At 56.3% G+C, this 15,908-nt stretch overlaps 7 protein-coding genes across 7 annotated transcripts; 6 read left to right on the top strand and 1 right to left on the bottom strand.

Annotated features, from left to right (window-relative positions):
* Nucleotides 1-251: 251 nt before the first annotated feature.
* ACA1_364780 (lung seven transmembrane receptor protein) lies at nucleotides 252-3,506 on the top strand (the record flags this gene model as incomplete). The annotated part of the gene is made up of 14 exons (XM_004335915.1): nucleotides 252-486; nucleotides 689-786; nucleotides 911-1,066; nucleotides 1,193-1,258; nucleotides 1,372-1,452; nucleotides 1,584-1,676; nucleotides 1,821-1,911; nucleotides 2,138-2,216; nucleotides 2,296-2,413; nucleotides 2,532-2,686; nucleotides 2,802-2,870; nucleotides 2,943-3,009; nucleotides 3,106-3,267; nucleotides 3,381-3,506. 14 exons carry the CDS (start codon nucleotides 252-254, stop codon nucleotides 3,504-3,506), a joined length of 1,596 nt encoding a protein of 531 aa, XP_004335963.1.
* Nucleotides 3,507-3,852: 346 nt separating this feature from the next.
* On the top strand, nucleotides 3,853-6,152 carry ACA1_364770 (uncharacterized protein; the record flags this gene model as incomplete). Its single annotated transcript, XM_004335914.1, has 9 exons — nucleotides 3,853-3,904; nucleotides 4,042-4,216; nucleotides 4,386-4,464; nucleotides 4,549-4,641; nucleotides 4,821-5,003; nucleotides 5,100-5,345; nucleotides 5,417-5,522; nucleotides 5,607-5,716; nucleotides 5,862-6,152. 9 exons carry the CDS (start codon nucleotides 3,853-3,855, stop codon nucleotides 6,150-6,152), a joined length of 1,335 nt encoding a protein of 444 aa, XP_004335962.1.
* Nucleotides 6,153-6,284: 132 nt separating this feature from the next.
* On the bottom strand, nucleotides 6,285-8,547 carry ACA1_364760 (endonuclease; the record flags this gene model as incomplete). The annotated part of the gene is made up of 10 exons (XM_004335913.1): nucleotides 6,285-6,341; nucleotides 6,483-6,607; nucleotides 6,701-6,789; nucleotides 7,076-7,150; nucleotides 7,294-7,394; nucleotides 7,498-7,613; nucleotides 7,711-7,828; nucleotides 8,054-8,131; nucleotides 8,277-8,401; nucleotides 8,511-8,547. 10 exons carry the CDS (start codon nucleotides 8,545-8,547, stop codon nucleotides 6,285-6,287), a joined length of 921 nt encoding a protein of 306 aa, XP_004335961.1.
* Nucleotides 8,548-8,727: 180 nt separating this feature from the next.
* Nucleotides 8,728-9,773, top strand: ACA1_364750 (Zn-finger in ubiquitin-hydrolases and other protein; the record flags this gene model as incomplete). The annotated part of the gene is made up of 5 exons (XM_004335912.1): nucleotides 8,728-8,829; nucleotides 8,887-9,175; nucleotides 9,296-9,436; nucleotides 9,510-9,536; nucleotides 9,664-9,773. 5 exons carry the CDS (start codon nucleotides 8,728-8,730, stop codon nucleotides 9,771-9,773), a joined length of 669 nt encoding a protein of 222 aa, XP_004335960.1.
* Nucleotides 9,774-10,678: 905 nt separating this feature from the next.
* On the top strand, nucleotides 10,679-11,407 carry ACA1_364740 (Yip1 domain containing protein; the record flags this gene model as incomplete). Its single annotated transcript, XM_004335911.1, has 2 exons — nucleotides 10,679-11,177; nucleotides 11,277-11,407. The coding sequence occupies 2 exons, from the start codon at nucleotides 10,679-10,681 to the stop codon at nucleotides 11,405-11,407; spliced, it is 630 nt and encodes a 209-aa protein (XP_004335959.1).
* Nucleotides 11,408-11,925: 518 nt separating this feature from the next.
* Nucleotides 11,926-12,405, top strand: ACA1_364730 (histone L3 H2a, putative; the record flags this gene model as incomplete). The annotated part of the gene is made up of 2 exons (XM_004335910.1): nucleotides 11,926-12,071; nucleotides 12,114-12,405. The coding sequence occupies 2 exons, from the start codon at nucleotides 11,926-11,928 to the stop codon at nucleotides 12,403-12,405; spliced, it is 438 nt and encodes a 145-aa protein (XP_004335958.1).
* Nucleotides 12,406-12,851: 446 nt separating this feature from the next.
* Nucleotides 12,852-15,545, top strand: ACA1_364720 (Sas10/Utp3/C1D family protein; the record flags this gene model as incomplete). Its single annotated transcript, XM_004335909.1, has 9 exons — nucleotides 12,852-13,164; nucleotides 13,311-13,449; nucleotides 13,531-13,689; nucleotides 13,769-13,877; nucleotides 14,214-14,364; nucleotides 14,440-14,649; nucleotides 14,731-14,808; nucleotides 14,885-15,124; nucleotides 15,217-15,545. The coding sequence occupies 9 exons, from the start codon at nucleotides 12,852-12,854 to the stop codon at nucleotides 15,543-15,545; spliced, it is 1,728 nt and encodes a 575-aa protein (XP_004335957.1).
* Nucleotides 15,546-15,908: the final 363 nt, after the last annotated feature.

Here is a 15,908-nt window from a genome sequence, read left to right as displayed (position 1 = left end):
CAGCCCGCTGGTGCCCGACCCGCCCGAACACCTGCGCCACCCCGTCACCGTCCGCGAGTTCATTCAATAGCACAGTGTTTGGCCTGTGATGTTCCATGTGTGTGCCATGTGTGTGCCATGTGTGTGCCATGTGTGCCATGTGTGTGCCATGTGCGGGCCTGACGACTACGTCAGTTTTCGCTGCGGGCACAGTGTGGAGCAGGTCACGAAAAACAAGAGGAGAAGAAGAAAAGCAAGAAAGCAGCAAAAAGATGGAGACGCGGATGGGGCGTGGTGGGCTGCAGACGCGGCAAAGCTTTGCTGGGCTGGTGGCGATCGTGGCGGTGGTGTGCAGCGTCCTGCTGCTGGGTGCCGTGGAGGTGCAGGCAGGCATCTTCGATTACAATGATGGACTCAATTCCAATTCACGAATCCTGGAGCGAGTGGCGATGTGGTCCGTCAAGGACAGTCCCATTGGATCCAACGAGCCCTACGCCAAGTTTGAACGTACGCCCCACCCCAACGATTACCAATTAGTTCCACCTCATCAATTAATTCATTCATTATTTATCCGAAAAGACCAACCATTTGAATTTATTTTTTACTAATATCATAATCAAAGACGACGAATCGAATGTTTATCATCTCACCCACATGAAATATTTTTAATTATTAAACAAATTATTTGATTTTAAATATTATTGGACAGTGACGCTGAGCAAGCACAACCGGGGCGGCCACGTCGAAGCGCTCTTCTTCTCCATCAGCGAACTCGAGAACGTCGGCTACGATGGCCCCGCCTACGGCGTACCTACCCCCCCCTCAATGCCCACGAACACACACCTTGTGAGCTGCTGGGCGCCCAGCCCGGTTGGGCTCATAGCACGCTAACCGACCGCGCGGTTTGGTTGCGTGTGTCGCGCGCGCGCAGCGCTACCTGTGCTGCGACCACGGCATGCACCGCCCGCCGGCCCACCCGTGCCCGTACGGCGAGGTGGCGCTCAACCGGGACTACTACAACCACTCGTCCCCCACCTTCCACTACTCCAAGCTCAACTTCCTCACCTCCACCGTCACCTACAGCCATGTACCACACCGCACACGCACACGCACACGCACACGCACACGCACACGCACCACCGCACACGCACCACCGCACACGCACACGTGAGGTAAGTGTGCGCTGATGCAATGTGGGATCGCGATGGCGCAGGTTTTCCCGATCAACGAGACGGATCTCTACTACTTCATCCTCGTCAACTGCATGGGCAGCGGCGCGGTACGCCACGCCACCCCGCTAAACCCAAACCGCTTCCACGCCCGCATCAGCCCAAGACATTTATGTATTATTTTATTTTATTTTATTTTATTTTATTTATTATACAAATGTAGAACACGGTGACGGTGCTGGGCGAGACCAAGTGGATGAACCCCTACGGCTACCTCAACGGCGACGAGCTCGGCTTCCTTCCGGTACTCGCTCGTTCTCTCGCTTCTCTCTCTCTCTCTCTCTCTCGCTCGCTCTCTCTCTCTCTCTCTCTCTCTCTCGCTTTCGTAGTTGCGACACTCACGACTTTTTCTTCCTTTTCTTCTCTTGTCACCAGTTTTACATGGTGATGGCGATCGTGTACCTGGTCACCACCGTCGCCTGGGGCTTCCTCCTCTACCGCTTCCGCGATGGGCTCCTCGGCCTCCAGGTTCTCTCTCTAGCCCTTTGCTTTTCCGCGTGCGCGTGTGGTGCGGTCGTGTGCGTGTGCGTGTGCGTTCGTGAGTGCGTGCGTGCGTGCGGTCTGGCTGGTGGCGCCAACTCACTCGCCGTGTGCTTTTGGTTCCGCAAACAGCACTGCCTCACGGCCCTGATCGCCTTTGGCATTGTGGAGCAACTCCTGATGTGGTTCGACTTCTACCGATACAACGACGAGGGCACCGTCTGTATCCTTTTTCGCCCTGTCTCCCCGACGCACACGCCGCACACGTCCACGTCGCACGCACCACCGCCAACACACACACACACACACACACATGACACACACACACGACACACGACACACCACACCACACGCGACACACACACACACACACACACACACACACACATACGGACGTACGCGCGCATGACCGCTTGAGCGTGTGATGGCCCTTGACTCGACGACTCCAGCTGTGCCGCTGACGGTCATCGCCGTGGCGGCTACCACCCTCAAGCAGACGTTTGCCCGCCTTCTCCTGCTGGCCGTCTGGTGCGTCACTTTTCCGAAGAAGCAAAAATTCCTTCACGTTGGTCTCACACGACACGCACACAACACACGTTGCATGCAGCATGGGCTACGGCGTGGTGAAGAAGAAGCTGCACTGGGGCGCCTCGCTCAGCCTGGCCATCTACGGCGTTCTCTTCTACCTCTTCGCCGAGGTCTCCGAAAGCGCCGATGCTCTGCAGGTACTACACGCGCCACCGCACACATGGCACACACACACCGCACACACACCGCACACGCGCGCACACACACTACGCGACACGGTCAGCGATACAGCGCAGCTCACGCCAGCCCTTGCAGGACAAGACGTCGCTGCCGATCAGCCCCGTCGTGACGGTGTTCACGCTGATGCCGGTGTTCCTGCTCGACGCCGTCTACTACATGTGGGTCTTCACCGCGCTCTTCCGCATGATCTCCCTGCTCGGCCAGAGCGGCCAGCCGGCCAAGCTCTCCCTGTGCGCCCTCCACCCCACGTTGTGCCGGCGTTGGTGTTTAAGGTGGCGGCAGCGGCACCCAGGCAAAAACTGAAGATGGGCGTGTGCGGTCGTGCCGTCGTGCGTGTGTGTGCAGGTACCGCAAGCTGGCGTTGGTGTTGATCGCCGCGTTCTTCTTTTCGCTCAGCATGATCACCCTCGAATTGTACGCCGGCCCCTGCCCCGCCCCCACTACCATGCAACGCACCTGCTCACCACCTGGGCGCCCCCTCTGCAGTGTGGTGTTGGGCTTCTTCGCCGACGGCTTGTGGAAGATCTGGTGGGTCTGGGACTCCTACTGGATGGTATGTACACACCATCACACATGACACAACACACACGACACACACGCACACGACACAGTTGGACTAAAACGTTGTGATGGTGCGACGCACGCGCAGTTCCTGAACTACGTCATCCTGCTGGCGATCGCCCTCATCTGGCGTCCCAACCCCAACAACGGCCGCTACGCCTACGAGGAGCTGGTCAGCAACGTGCCCGGCGAGGAGGGCGAGACCGGCGATGACGTCAACATGGAGATGGAGGACATGCAGGCCCACCACGTACGTCTCCACCCACCCCCACCATTCGGTATGTGTGTGTCTGCGTGTGCGTGTGTGTGTGCGGTGTGTGCGGTGTGTGCGATGAGTGTGTGCTAAATGTGATGAGTGTACAGCGCGACACGTCGCTGGGCATTGAGGAGGACGAGTTCAGTCGGCAGACGTCGGACGACCTGAGCGACTCGTCGTCGCCCAACAGCGGAAACCCCTACAAGTCCAAGGAGGAGTCCTACGGCGCCTGAGGGCCCTCAAGCGACCCGTCCCCTGTTGCCCTTCTTTCTCGTGTCGTGGAATGTTAGCGCACGCCTTTCTGGAATTCCTAAAATGCCATTTGAACCGTTGCGGTCACGAAAAAGGAAAGGGCTTCGCTGGCCAGAATGATCAAGCAAGCTCGGTTAGGTGCCGTTCAGGCCCACAAAAGGGGAGTGACGCTGCCGATTTGGGCGAACACGTACCAAGCCTGACCGTGGTGGCCGAATTCGAAAAGCTCAACTTCCGCCACCGGTGGCGGGAGAAGGAGAGAACCACCAACTTCGCGGCTCTATGCCGCCCAGGGGACAGATTTTGGCCAGCCTCCTGCTCTGTGCTATGGCTGTCTGGTTAGTGGTCAATCTAGCTGGCGCGCCCTACCAGCAACTCGGTGAGTGCCACCCCTCACTACCTATTTCATTCTGTACATTCTTATATTGTAATTATTTATATTGCTTTTTAATAGACCTCGGTCAAATCATCTTTTCGTTCTTTTTTCAGTGCCTTCCGGGCCGCTTGGGCACACAGGACCCCCTCCGGACGACGGCCCATGGGGCGGCCAGAGGGTGGCCTGGATCATGCCCTACCTCTCCGCACCGTCGCTGCCAGCCTACGCCAGCCTGTTCCTCCGCACAGTGGCCGCCTCGTCGCCACACCTACAGCTGTTCCTCTTCTACGAGAACGCCACCATGCTCCTCCCCGAGTACGACTTGACCAACAACCTCTGCTCTCTCTCACTCGTGCTGATGGCGCAGTCTGGGAGTGTCTGTGTGCGTGTGTCTATGCGTGTGTGTGTGCTTGGGTGTGTGGGTGTGTGGGTGTGTGTCGTGTGGCGCTGTGTTGGGCTGCGTGTCGTTGGTGATGGTGGGCAGAGTGGAATCGGAAAACATACACTACATAAACATCAGACCTGGCGAGATCACTGAACGGCTGTGGAAGACGTTCCGGCAGGTGAAGCCACCTCGCCGCAGAGCTTTCAGTTCCGCACGCACGCAACCACACCACACCACACAACACATCATACACAACACACAGGGATTGGGCGAGGAAGTTGTAGGGGAGCAGGCGCTGAACGACTTGCGAAGAATCTTCAAGGCGTCGGCTCGTTTACTGGGCAACTACAAGCCCGTTCTGGGCGCTGCATTCCACGACTACATTGGCACGCACCCATACAGAGCTCCACCGCACACATTTCTTTAATACCACACGACACACGACACACGCACACAACACACACACACGCCACGACACACGACACACGACACACGACACACGACACACGACACACGACGCACACATATCCAGAGGGGTACTCGCACTGGGCGTGGGGCGACATCGACACGCTTGTGGGCGACGTGGGGCGCATGATCAAAGCTGAGGATCTGCGCCAGTTCGACATTGTCACCCTCAACCGGGGCAACGGGTTGCTCTACCTCTTCGGCCAGTTCACCATCCTTGCCAACCGGCCCGAGCTGCTCGAGGCCTGGAAGGTTCCCGCACGCCCGCACACACACACACACACACACACACAGCACACACACACCACCGCACACACGTTCTCATCTGCGTGAGTGGTGGCTCGGCAGTGGGTGCCCAATGTGGTCAATCTGGCGCTTTTGAATAACACCGCATCGGCTGAGTGGCTGCCCGAGGGGTCGCCATGGGCGTGGGACGAGATCAACTTCTCCAACTGGGCCAACTACAACAGCAGCCTCTTCGTCAAGATGCTGCCGGTCCAGATCTGGGGCCAGGAGGGCCACAACGACCCGGCCTGGGTGCCCAACCACACCCTTATCTGGGCCGACGGTCGGTTGCTCGTTCACTCCACCTCGGTACGCACTCGCCATCATCAATGGTCTCTTTTCCCACGTCAGAGCAGTCTTTCTGAGCACCCTCTTGGTAGCCGGAAAAGTGGGAGCTGCCTGCCCGGGTGGAAGCACCGCTGCTCTGGCAGGGCACTTGGGAAAGGCCGGGCCAGCGACCAGGCCCCTACATCGTCGAGCGACGTGGTGCGTGGCCGCGGCCGATTTTACCCCCCTTTGGGGGGGACCAAAAGGGAGACTCGACACTCACGAGAGAATGTCGCGTCACAGGAGCAAACGACAACACGGTCTGGTACGGCTCGAACCACGAGGCGGCCGGCTATGACCAGCGCACGCAGGAGTATGCCCTCTTCCACTTCAACTACGAACACGAGTTCAAGGTATGGGAAAGGTGTCGGGATGCTGTTGTGTCGCCAGGCCACCCAACTCACACCCGTGTGTGCGTGTGCTGTGGTGCGTGCGCGGTGGTGCGTGTGCGGTGGTGCGTGTGCGTGTGCGTGTGCGTCGTTTTGTTATTCGTTGAAGATACCAAGCGATCTGGCGGCGACGAGGGAATCGGAGCTGTCAGCGGAGGGTCGAGAGGAGCTGCGAGCGCTGGTCAAGGCCCCGCGGTTGACCTGGCGCTACAAGCCGTTCGACTTCTTCGCCGCGCCGCCGTGCGACACGCCCGGAGGCGGACATTGCCCCCAGGCCCCGGCCCACGTCGCCGACAACAACGAAGAACACGACAACGAAGAACGAACGCGAAAGCGCGCGCAGGCCTCTAGTGAACAAGCCCAGGAGGGAACAAACATTGTTGCGGTCGGCGTCGTTTGACAAAAATGAAACCGGGATAAATGGGGAATTGATTGGGGCGGAGCGCGAGGCTGGGGGCAGCGGGTCGGGCTGCTTGCCGGCTCGGCTGCGCCGCAGAGCTTTGGGCGAAGAGAGGGGGGAGGGTGAGGCTCCTTATTGGCGGATGATCATCTTGTTCTGGGGAGCGACGGGCACGTGGGGCTTCGCGATCTACATTGTGTGTGTGTGTGGTGTGTGTGGTGTGTGTGTGTGTGTGTGTGTGTGTGCGTATTGTGTGGTGTGTGTGTGGTGTGGTGTCATTGAGTGCGTGTAGGCAGAAATGTTGGGGGGGGGGCACTGAAAGGGGGGTACCCTGGACGAGGAGAAGATGCTGTTGAGGAGGGCGCCGAGACGCACGCCAGCGGCGACGAGCCTCTGCTGGATGATGGGCAGGTTGTGGGTGTAGTACGACTCGCCCAGATCGGTCACGCGCGAATCTGTCGACATCCATCAGAACACAACAGCAACGTAGAGCTCATCAGACCACGCGCGCTACGCGGCGGTGGGTGGTGGGTGGTGGTGGGTGGTACCGCTGGTGGGGTTGAAGTTGTAGACGTCGGTCCTCACGTACTGGAAGGACTCGTTGGCCCACTTGGCGGGATCGGTGATCGCGGCGTACCTGGTAAGAAGTATTAAAAAATTAAAAATTAAAAAGGAAATTAAAAAAGCGCACACAACACATGATCGGCACAGCGTGACTTGGCTCTTCGAACGACCACCATACCTCCACTACTACCCTTCATTCCTCATTCCTCATTCCTCATTCTCCTCCTTCATCAACTCCTCTTCGTCTTCCTTCTTTTCGTTGAATCGAGGTCATCTTCATCAATCATCTTCACTCGTCCACGATGCGCTTCATCCGGTGGTGGTGAAGGGTGGGTGGCGGGGGGGGGGGATGGACATACTGAGCGGCGACGCTCGGGTTGTTCTGGATGTAGGTCTGGAGCTTGCTCGAGAAATCCTGCCAGTCCGAGTCGTACCTGCGCAGAACAACCAACGGCACGACACGACACACGACACACACGACACACACGACACAAACACGACACACACACGATACACACACGACGGTTGGTAATTCGAAGGTGGTTGTTGGGTCCGCTGGGAGGGAAGGCGTGCGCACTTCTGGATGATGAACTCGTCCCACACCTGGTGGAGGTTGCCGCGCTTGCCGAGGAAGTCGATCTTGACGGTGTTGCCGCCCTCATCGTCACCATAGCCAACCTGGTCGACCAGCACAACAACACAGCGTCAGACGACGACGACGAAGAAGAAGACGAAGACGACGACGACGACGACGACGACGACAAACATGAAAGCAACGTACGTGGAGGGGCTGGTGGACGTCACCGACGAAGTGGGTGATGAAGACGAGCGGGCAGGGCATGTCACCGTAGTTGAAGGTGCACACGCTGCCGGAGGTGCCCTCGTACGCGAGTTGCTCTGTCGGTGGTGAGCTCGTCGTCAGCGCACCGTACAGCACGACACGACACGCACGACACGCACGACACGCACACGAGAAGCGGAGTTGTGTGTGTACTGGTGTAGTTCTGGATGGCGCTGACGACGCAGCCCGGGGGGAAGGGGCAGTCGGCGCTGGTGTACTGGACGGCGTTGCGGGGCAGGTTCACGTAGTGCAGCGGTCCGCTCCAGCGACCCTGAAAGTATTGGAAAAGAAAAAAGAATATAAATATTGAAAGAATAAAGGAATAAATAAATAAATAAAGCAGAAGCAAAGGAAGCAAAATGAAATAAATGTAGAAAATAATAATCCAAAAAGTATAATCTTAAATTAACAAAAATGAGACCTCGGAGAGCAACTGGAACAAAAACAGAGAACGCATAGAATTGATTTGACAACTTTGGAGGAGCGGGCAACGTACGTTGCTGGTGTGATCGTACTCATCGGGGAAAGGCGCCGCGGCGGCAAGAGTCATGCCATTGAGGTAGTAGTTCACGGCCTGTGGGATAAAAGAAACAAAAAATTGCAAAAAAAGAAGAAGAATGAGTGAAAGAATGAGATCTCAATCCAAAACATCAAATTCAAGTGAATATCAAATTAGAAAAAATAAAAAAAAAACACAAAGTAGAGGGGGTAAAGCAGACCTGCTGAGCATTCGAATTGAGCTGGTTGTAGGCGATGTCGGCCACGATTTGGTGGCCCTCCTTGCCCCAGGCGTCGGTCTGGACCAGGAGCAGCGCAAGGCACAGGGCGATGGCCGCGAAGACAGCTGCGCGGAGTTGCATGACGGCGACGATTCGAAGGTGAAGTGGTGAGACTAGGCTACCCCTGCAAACAAACAACAGTACCAGAGGCGAAGGAGGAAACCACACTATTACCGACCGGGGAGATCGGAGAGTGCAGGCCGGTCTTCATTGGCTCATGCGCCACTTCATGAAAAGCGGAACGCCCTTTCTAGTCGTTTGGAATGCCCGCAATGTGTCGACATATATCGTTTCCAACTTTGTTTCGTTTCGCTTGTGAAACACCAAACGTTACGAGCTTCACCGAAACACTGGCAAAGCCTGCCTCGCGCAGAGAGCTGATAACAAGAAGATGGCAAGCCTCTGGACACGGTTCCGTGGCGGCCCCTTTTCTGAGGACAGAGGCTGCACCCCCATGCGCAACCTGGAGCTCTACCAGATACCCTACCATCTGGTGCGCAACCCAACATGAATGCCCCCCCCCCCATATTGACCATTGTATCACGTGCAGGCGGTGGAGGGAAGCCGCAGGGTGGACGGGCCGGGGTCGTTGGTGCACCTGTGCGGCAAGGCCGTGGTGCGCGACCCGGCCTATGCTGCCGAGGTGCGCCAACGAAAGAACGAAAACGAAGCCCAGAAGAGCGAGAAGCCCGGCGAGAGCGAGCAGTCATCGAAGAAGCTCGATGTGCTCCCCGCGGAGTTGGTGAGCTACCTGTGTCGGATGTACACGTGCCGTCTGTGCAAAGAGCCGACGTGCGAGGAGGGCCACAGGGTCGAGTGCTGCCCGCCCTGCAGTCATCGTACACAACAAGCTGACCTTGTCGGGAGTGGTGAGGCGAGGTTCATGAGCTCGGCGCGCTGACGCTCTTCTTTCTTTCGTTTTCGTTCTTCTTCTTTTGCGTGCATTCCGTACTGTGCAGGAATCAGTGCGTGCAATGAGTGCAGCTCGCCCACGAACCTCTGGCTCTGCCTCACCTGTGGCCACCTTGGCTGCGGCCGAGCAAGTAGTCGCCACGCGGTGACCCACAACGAGGCCACCAACCACCCGCTCGTCCTGCAACGTACGCCTTTCGTTGGTACTCTACTCGCAGAGGAGCACATCATCGGCTGACGCCCTCTCCCTCTCAACAACAGTGGCCAATCCCGGCAGAGAACCCGGAGGTACCCGTTCGAACAAGCTCGCGGCAGCCGCGTAGCAAACCATTGTGTGTGTGTGTGTGTGTGTGTGTGTGTCGTGTGACTGGCTCTCTTTCTTATTCTTCTCTTCTTATGCTGCTACTGCGTGTAGAACTGTGGTGTTATTCCTGCGATACCTGGCACTCCTACGGAGGACCGACGCTTCGTGAGTGGCTCGCCACGCTGGGCGTCCCGTTCGACCTGCTCACCATGCCCTCTTGAACCCAACACCACCACGCCACTCTGCCGAAGCAGGCCGGCCACGCAACAGGCACAAGAGCTGGCCGGCCGAGCTGGCCTCAGTGGTTTGGTTTTTTTGCCTTCAAGTTGGTTCAACTGAAGCTGAAGCTCTTGCAAACCAACAACAGCGCAAGGAAGAAGATCCCACACAACCAACCAACTCCCCAGCGCAAAAGGAAAGGGGCCAGTCACTTACCCATCTTGAACCCAGAACTTGTCAGATGCTATCCAGAGGCAAAACACCAAGTTCGCGCATGTGGAGAACGCTGGTGTCAAGTTGAAATTAAACTTATAATTTCACACTTAATTCCAACAGAAAAATGGCCACCACAGAGCCAGCACACAAGCTACACACACACAACTGAATTCCTCACCACCTTGCCTGCTGCTGCTGCCAATGTTGCACTCCTTCATTTTCCTCCCAGCTTCTCTCCAAGCTGGCATCATCTCCTTCCTGGTCCAGCACAGGCATGGTGGCACTGTTGGCCTAGGGGCTGGAGAGGCCTGGCCAGCCAAGATGTATTGCTGTTGGTGGGCTGGCTCAACCAACTGATTGCAGTCCTCATGATCTTCCTCTTCGCCTTTGCACTCAAGAAGTCAGTCTTTCTGGCCATGTTAAAAAAAATGAAAATAAATTATTGAAGAAAATATTGAGCACACAGGAAAATGGCTACTGGAATGCCAAGCGCGTCGGCACACGTCAGCAAGCAGAACCGCACAAGCAGATTCAGCCAAGATCTAAGACGAAGAGAAGAGCGAAACGTCCAGCTGGGACGTACTACATTGAAGCCTCGTAAAAGGTTGAAAGAGATCTTCCAACTCGTCGTTCCAAAATTGCGAGATAAGAGGGTCGCCCCGCATCATCGTCGTCATCATCCACAATCGACATGGATTTCTTCGGAAGGATCGTATCGAACCAGCCCGAGGATGCTGAGGCGGGAGGATTTCACGAACCCGACACGATAAGCACGCTCGACGAGCCAGTATGGCAGACGATTCTCAGGGATCTTGCAGACATTGGATTGAAGACGCTGCATGTGGTGTTCCCCTTCTGGGGCTCCTTCAAGCGAGTGAATCGATTGAAGGACTGGGATCTCTGGGGACCACTCCTCCTCTCCTTCATCCTAGCGAGCGTGCTCACCCTCGCTGCGGGCAAGCAAAGCACCCTCATCTTCACCACGGTCTTCGTCATCGTGTGGCTGGGTTCGTGCGTCATCACCGTCAACGCGATTCTCCTGGGCGGCAAGATCTCCTTCTTCCAGACTGTCTGTGCTCTCGGCTACTCGCTCGGGCCGCTCGACATTGCCGCCCTCATCTGCATCTGGTGGCCCAACCTCATCTTCCGACTGATCGTCGTGTCCATCTGTTGGGGCTGGTCCGTGTTTGGTATGCCCCCCCCCCAATCCATCTCGAGCAACAGCGGCTTGCAAGCCGTACAACAGTCATCACTGTCTTACCTCGGTGCTTCTGCTCTTTTCCTGTCAGCGTCATGGGGCTTCGTGCTGGCGATGATGCCGACCGACAAGACCGGCCGCGGACCTCTCGTGCTGTACCCCATCTTCCTCTTCTACCTCGTCATCGCCTGGATGATCGTCGTAGTGCACGATGTCGACTAGCGAGGAAAGGAAGCGAACGCAGCCCGCCGCTCTGCCAGGAAACGGAACGAACGAGACCAGAGGAACGAGAAGGAAAGCGTAAAGAGCGAGGGAGGAGGCGAAAGAAGAGAAGAGGAGCTGAAGCTGTGCCATATCCCTCACGTTTTCATGTCAAATACATCTTCAACCATCTTGAGGGTGAGGAGGGACAGCCGAAGGCCTTCTCCCACCAACACCTACTTCACGCAGAGCGTTCATAACGGTCATATGAGAAATGCATTTTCTTTTGATATTCAGAGTTCTTCTGGGCGTCTCCATTGGAGGACTAACTTCCAATGGAATTCAATTTTCTACAAATCCTTTTCTCCGAGTTTATGAATTTCTATTGGGCGACAAGTTTGTGCTTTGGCTGGTCCGTTGGCTTTTGGACCGTTGGTGCCCGTTGGCCATAAAACCATTCCTGGCGCCATCGGTCAAAGCATCACTCAGCTCGAAACCCAACAACTCGAACGCTACTCCCCTTCACCAACCACAACAAAATGTCGTCCAAGGATGCTGGCAAGACCACCAAGAAGGCGGAGGGCGCCAAGAAGGCTCCCCGCTCTGCCCCCAAGGCCAAGCCCGCCCCCGCTGGCAAGGATGCCGCCGGTGAGGGCCACTCGAGGTCGTTCAAGGCCGGCCTTCAGTTCCCCGTCGGTCGTATCCACAGGCAGCTCAAGGAAGGCAGGTATGCCAGCCGCGTCGGTGCTGGCGCCCCCGTCTACCTCGCCGCCGTGCTCGAGTACCTCGTGGCCGAGATTCTCGAATTGGCCGGCAATGCCTCGCGCGACAACAAGAGGGTGAGGATCGTGCCCCGCCACATCCAGCTCGCCGTCAGGAACGACGAGGAGTTGAACAAGCTCCTCCAGGACGTCACGATCTCGAGCGGTGGTGTCATCCCCAACATCCACTCCGTTCTCATCCCCAAGTCGAAGGGCAAGGGTGGCAAGGCCGGCGAGTCTCTCTCGCAGGAGTACTAGACGGAGCGACCAGTGTGTAGAGTAACAACAGCAAGCAGGGAGGAACATCAACCAGGCGAGCCGGGCGAGCGATGTCGAGGAGCGTGTAAGTAGCGATTTTGAACGATTTAGACACTAGACTGCACCGAACAGCAAAATAAAGAAAGATTTTCGTCAAACTTGTGCTTCTCTCTCCATAAAGCTTCACTTTCAACCCACGCAGGTCACTACACTGACTGTGTAGGCAAATGGATGCCGTTGATGATGCCGCTCTGTCTGGTTTTTCTTTTTCTTTTCACAAATGGTTTTCTGGGTGGGTCGGGGGTTCGATTCCCGGCGCGGCCTTCTTCTCTTTTTCTTGCCGGACTCTTTGCGCCGGCATACTTTTGTCCATCCCAACTCATCTCAAAGTAGAGGTTTGCCAGAAGATGCCACGAAAGGGAGGAAGCAAGCAGAAGGCACCCGCGATGACCAGAGAGGAACGGGAGGAGCTGGACATCTCGGAAGATGAAGAGTTCGATCTCGGGGGCAAGCCCGATGCGGATGAGAATGGCAAGTTCTTTGACGTGGAGGACGACGAGAACATCATGGGGTTGGATCTTGAGGATTCCGATCTGGATGACGATGTGGACGAAGACGAGGAGGACGAGGAGGACGATGACGGAGCGGAGGGCGGCAAGGGTGATGGCCAATTCGATGATGATAAGGCTTGGGGCCGGAGCAAGAAGCAATTTTACAGCCGTGATTTCCACGACGATGAGGACTGGGACGAGGAGCTCGGTACTTCCCTCCACTTTGCCACTCCTTCCTTGCCTTTGATTTAATTTCATCTCCGTTTAATTTCCTATTTTCCTATATCTATGAATTGGGTGTAGCGCTGCCGATTTTACTGCAATCATCTAATGCCTGCTGATTCTATTGTGCAGCCAAGGATGAGTTGGAGCAGGCCCTCATTCAACAGAAGAAGATGCGAGGCGCACTCCTCCCGGAGGACTTTGCCCCCGCCGAGCAGGACCTCAAGCAGAGCGCCGACAAGAAGGCCGCCAAGGAGGCCAAGGCCAAAGAGTGCGCTCCATCCACCTCACGCCGCGGCCGCGTGCGTCGTCTCACCCTGTGTTGTTGCTGTGTTATTGTTGATCGCCACAGGCTCGATCTCGAGACGGTGCAGAAGGACATTTCATCGCTCACCACCGAGGAGAAGCTCGAGATCCTCACCGCCGAGGCGCCCGAGCTACTGGGCCTCGTGCAGGATTTCCGGGCCAAGATCACCCTCATGCGCGAGAGAGTGTTCCCGCTCATCCAGAGGTACCGCACACGGCACGCGCGCACATCGTGGGCCTACCTTACACGCATACGTTGTACTGACATGCGCGTTCACGTCCAGGATCAAGAAGGGCGAGTTCCAGACCTGCAATGGCGTGAGCTTCTTGGAGGTCCAGTACCAGCTGATGCTCTCCTATTGCATCAACATCGCCTACTACCTCTACCTCAAGGTCACCCTCCATTCCGCTTTATCTTTTTTTACTATTATTCCTGGTTCGGTGGTAGCTGCAAACGCTAAAACTTCTACAAATTTTTTCACAGGGTATTCCGCGCTAAAACGCGGTTTACCCCAGCTCTATTTCGGTTTTCACTGTTTTAGAGCGGTTTTCCCTGTCCCGCAACTTTTTTTGCGCAGTTTTTAGACGTTTGCAGCTACCACAGAACCAGGAATACTATTACTATTTCTATTTCTATTTATTTTGAAAATTAATAGTTCGTTTGGTTATTTTATTTATTTGTTTATTTATTCATGTGTTGAAGTCTGATCCTGTTTCTTTTGATTGCAGGCCAAGGGCGAGCAGGTCAAGGACCACCCGGTTATCAACCAGCTGGTGAAGATCCGCGTCTACCTGGAAAAGATCAAGCCCATCGAGAAGAAGCTCAAGTACCAGATCGACAAGCTGCTCAAGACCGCCGCCATCGGCAACATCGCCAGCGGTACCGCTCTTTTTCACCACCCGTATTCGTAGAAAGATCGGCTCTGATGAGTGTGTCGGTGGTGCGATGGCGCAGGCGACAGCAAGGACCCGCTCAACACGCGAGCGAACCCGGCCAACCTGGTGTCGCCTCTGGACGAGGAGGCGGAGGAGGATTCCGATGAGGATTCGTCGGCCGAGGAGGGTGAAGAGGAAGATGACGGCAAGAAGAAAAAGAAGAAGAAGTCCCAGGTCCAGAAGTATCGCCCGCCCAAGATGGCCGCCGAGAAGTTCGAGGACTCTTCTGGTACGCACCGCACGCGCGCACACGCATCACCGCACACGCACTTGCCATCACCTACTGACGTGTCGCCTTTTCCATGTTTAGTTCTCGCGCAGAAGGCGAAGGAGGAGAGGAGAAGAAAGAAGGCCCTGAGCAGCGCGCTTGCCCAGGACCTCCTCAACGGTTCTTTCACCCTCCTCTATTATTATCATATTTGTATTTTATCATTTATATTTATTCCTAATTTCTGAATCGACAGAGTTTGGCACGGCGCCGGAGGAGGTGGATTACGGCACGACGCGTACCAAGTACGACCAGAGGGAGAAGGAGAAGACCGAGTACGAGGAGAACTACATGACGCGTCTCATGGACACCAAGAAGGACAAGCAGGCCCGAAAGAAGGCCATGCGGGAGCGATCCACCCTACGAAACGAGCTCAAGGACCTCGGCGACTACGCCGACATTGCCGCGCTCGACTTTGACGGTGGCGACGACGGAGGTACCAACCACTTCCATTCCTCGTGCGTCGTGTGTGTCGTGTGTGTCGTTTCTCGAGTCTCAGTCGCCTAACTGCACACGTTTCGCCCCCAGGCGCCGAGCTGCGACAGTACAGGAAGAACAAGTCGCTGGGCAAGATTGTGAATGAGAGGTCGCTGCCCCTCTCCAGGAAGCGCAAGATCAAGGAGATGCACGAGGAGAGGGACGCGGCGAAGGGCGTCAGCCGCGGCGGCGACGACGACTTCGACTCGTTCCGCGACGGCGGCGACCGGAAGAGGGCCAGAGGCGGCGGCTTCGGCGGACGAGGTGGTGGCCGAGGCGGACGCGGCGGCAGCGGCGGCCGCGGAGGCGGTGGCGGCGCGCGCGGACGTGGTAGCGGCCCGAGGATGGGCAAGGGCGGTAGGATGAAGGTCAGGCACTAACAAACCCTCCTCCCCCTCCCCTTCTGGTCTCGAGCCAAGCTCGCGACCTCTTCTCTCTTTTTGAACTCAATAAACAAAACGAACAAAGAACGAACAAGAATGAACAAGAACGAAGGCAAAAGAGCGAAAGGGGTGGGGCGAATGAGGCAATTGAGGGAAAAAGAGAAGAGGAAGCAATCAGTCTTTGTTGGGCTTGGTGACTGCTGGTGGTCAGGAGGGCCTGTAAGCAACACAGTCCACCTCCAGATCTGGCTGGAAGCAGAGAATTTGAGAGAGAAAAGGCACACCTGGCCCAGCCCACTCAAGATCTTGTTGTGTGGTGAACAGGCACCTGGCAGTGACATGGCAGTGTCACTGGAACGA

This window comes from Acanthamoeba castellanii, assembly GCF_000313135.1.
Source record: "Acanthamoeba castellanii str. Neff unplaced genomic scaffold scf7180000084641, whole genome shotgun sequence".
In the NCBI taxonomy this organism is placed as follows: domain Eukaryota; phylum Discosea; order Longamoebia; family Acanthamoebidae; genus Acanthamoeba; species Acanthamoeba castellanii.
The sequence above is the reverse complement of the archived record's forward strand: the minus strand, read 5'-3'. Positions and strand labels throughout refer to the sequence as shown.